At 52.6% G+C, this 2,103-nt stretch overlaps 2 protein-coding genes across 2 annotated transcripts; one reads left to right on the top strand and one right to left on the bottom strand.

The window, feature by feature from the left end:
• Positions 1-55: 55 nt before the first annotated feature.
• Positions 56-1,299, top strand: PPTG_06316 (hypothetical protein; the record flags this gene model as incomplete). Its single annotated transcript, XM_008900217.1, has 3 exons — positions 56-371; positions 443-759; positions 1,051-1,299. The coding sequence occupies 3 exons, from the start codon at positions 56-58 to the stop codon at positions 1,297-1,299; spliced, it is 882 nt and encodes a 293-aa protein (XP_008898465.1).
• A 292-nt stretch (positions 1,300-1,591) lies between these two features.
• On the bottom strand, positions 1,592-1,978 carry PPTG_21861 (hypothetical protein; the record flags this gene model as incomplete). The annotated part of the gene is made up of 1 exon (XM_008900563.1): positions 1,592-1,978. The coding sequence occupies one exon, from the start codon at positions 1,976-1,978 to the stop codon at positions 1,592-1,594; it is 387 nt and encodes a 128-aa protein (XP_008898811.1).
• Between the last annotated feature and the right edge of the window lie 125 nt (positions 1,979-2,103).

Genomic DNA, 2,103 nt, shown 5'->3' with positions numbered 1-2,103 from the left:
CCTCAAGTCAGCGAACGTTCGCATTGGCTCCCTTCTCGAAAAGAGTAAGGAGTCGATGGACGTTCAGACAGAGAACCTTCGGCTCGCCATGAACTATGCCGAGCAGAAGCAGGACATCATCGACGCCTTGGACAAACAGATTAAGAGGGAGCGCGAGGTCTTCAAGACGGCGGTCAGCGCGAATACGGAGAACACTCGCAAGCTCCATGATTTGCTGCTCAAGGCTACGCAGGGTACATGGGTCGACGTTGACACCGCCGCGTTGATTGCCGATCTCAAAGACCGCAATTTGCGCTTACTCTGCACCAACCGCGCTCTCCTCGTTAGCTTCGCCGGCATGGAACCCAACACTCTTGTTCTCGCCATTCATGGTCAGTTGATGTCCTTGAGGTTTCTCCCGATCACGCGTTCGCTAACTTGCGTTCATTCTTTCTCGTTGTAGGTCTTCGAGCTGCCGAGGTCGACCTTTCAACACTCGATCTTGACCAAGACACGTTCCTCGCTCTTCAGCAAATTCAACAAGAGGCGGGCGACCAAGAAGATCCGTTCGCTCTTGCTGTAGCCTTGGCTAAGACTGCTCAACAAGTTCAGAGCAGTGCTTCCAAGCGTAGTCGTCATGGAAGTGACGATGGCAGCTCCGATGATTCATCTGAGGAGAAGACTCCAGTTCCATCTGGTCGAGGTAGTAGAGCAGGGTCGCCAGCTGCTACTGGCGAAAAACGGCTGCGGCTGCTTCAAGTCCAACTCCCAGTCGTCAAGGTCTCCACCAGCCAAAAGCTTGAAAGAACAAGCCGAAGTCCAAGCGTCGGAAAACTGCCTCGCCCTCGCCCGCTCGTTCACGCTTCAGCTGTTCCAGGACCAAGAAAAATGGATGCTCGGTGGATGACCCAGAAGCTTCGTCAGTGCTGAACGATGCTGTCGAGAGCCTACCCCCCGAGGTTTCTTTTCGAGATTGGAGGTAGAGTGTGGTTTTATATGGAACGCGTAAAACCCGGCCTTACCAAGAAGTTAGCACATCGCTGGCATGGACCATTCCGGATTAAATGAAAGGTTGAAGAATTCGCGCACGAGTTGGAGTTACCAGAAAAGAGCGGATACCGCTTCTACCCCGTGGTGCACGTGTCAAGACTCAAGACTGTAAACGAGTATCTAAGTCGACCGAAGACTCGGTTGACGCAAGATGTAACCGAGGATATAAGGCTTGACTTCGATGAGGAGCTGTTGCCTGAAGATAGCTGGGAACCGGATCACCTTGCAGGGGAATATGAGGTCGAGACCATCCTCGATAACCGAATGTAACTGTCGACGAGCACTGAACGAGCCGTGCGAGAGTTCAATGTCAAATGGGTCGGCTATGATGAACCCACTTGGGAACCATCATCTAACCTGTCGTATGGAGGCTTGTTGTACGACTATCTGCGGGACAAAAAGAGCAAACATCGGCTGCAGATGGTTCAGGTCACTGACGAGGATTAGCGTGGCTTGAACACGCGTGAACTGTTTACAAGGACGGTGCAGCCTGTGATAGCAGACGAAAAGAATTACTGCACCAACAACTTGTAAATGCATATGATAATTTACATGAACGTGATTACGATTTGGAAGAAGACATGAAAGCGTGTGAAACTTCGACTACTAAGAGAGAATGATCGGGAGTGCCCGCAGGAGATCGACACAGAGCAAACGAAGGTGAAGAGACGAGTACGGAGTGCTCAATCAGACGAGAGTCAACGAACAGCTTCAGCATGCACGCCCAGAGACGTGTCACCGCTGCTCTCCTTCTCTTCTTGATCGAACGAGCTGCTGGCGGAGGAGCGGGAGTACTAGAATCATCTCCACCGCTGCCTATTGTCGACACAGCCGCAGTCGAATCCCCAGGCACTGCTCCTGTGAGATAGTGCTCTTGCCAGTTCGGAATTAACCCGGGAGGTTGCAGGCACGGGTTGGCAATGATCGCCCTGGCGATTTGGTTAGCCATCGCGGCATCAACACCGCGAAGGCAGAAGACCCGAGCCTTGCGATTGCATGGCACGTAGGTCGTGTTATACGAGTGATCGAACGGTCGGTACACCCAGTTTGCACGCCACGGCTGTCGATCCACCA

This window comes from Phytophthora parasitica (assembly GCF_000247585.1).
Source record: "Phytophthora parasitica INRA-310 unplaced genomic scaffold supercont2.9, whole genome shotgun sequence".
In the NCBI taxonomy this organism is placed as follows: Eukaryota; Oomycota; class Peronosporomycetes; order Peronosporales; family Peronosporaceae; genus Phytophthora; species Phytophthora nicotianae.
This window is presented reverse-complemented; position numbering and strand designations above follow the sequence as displayed.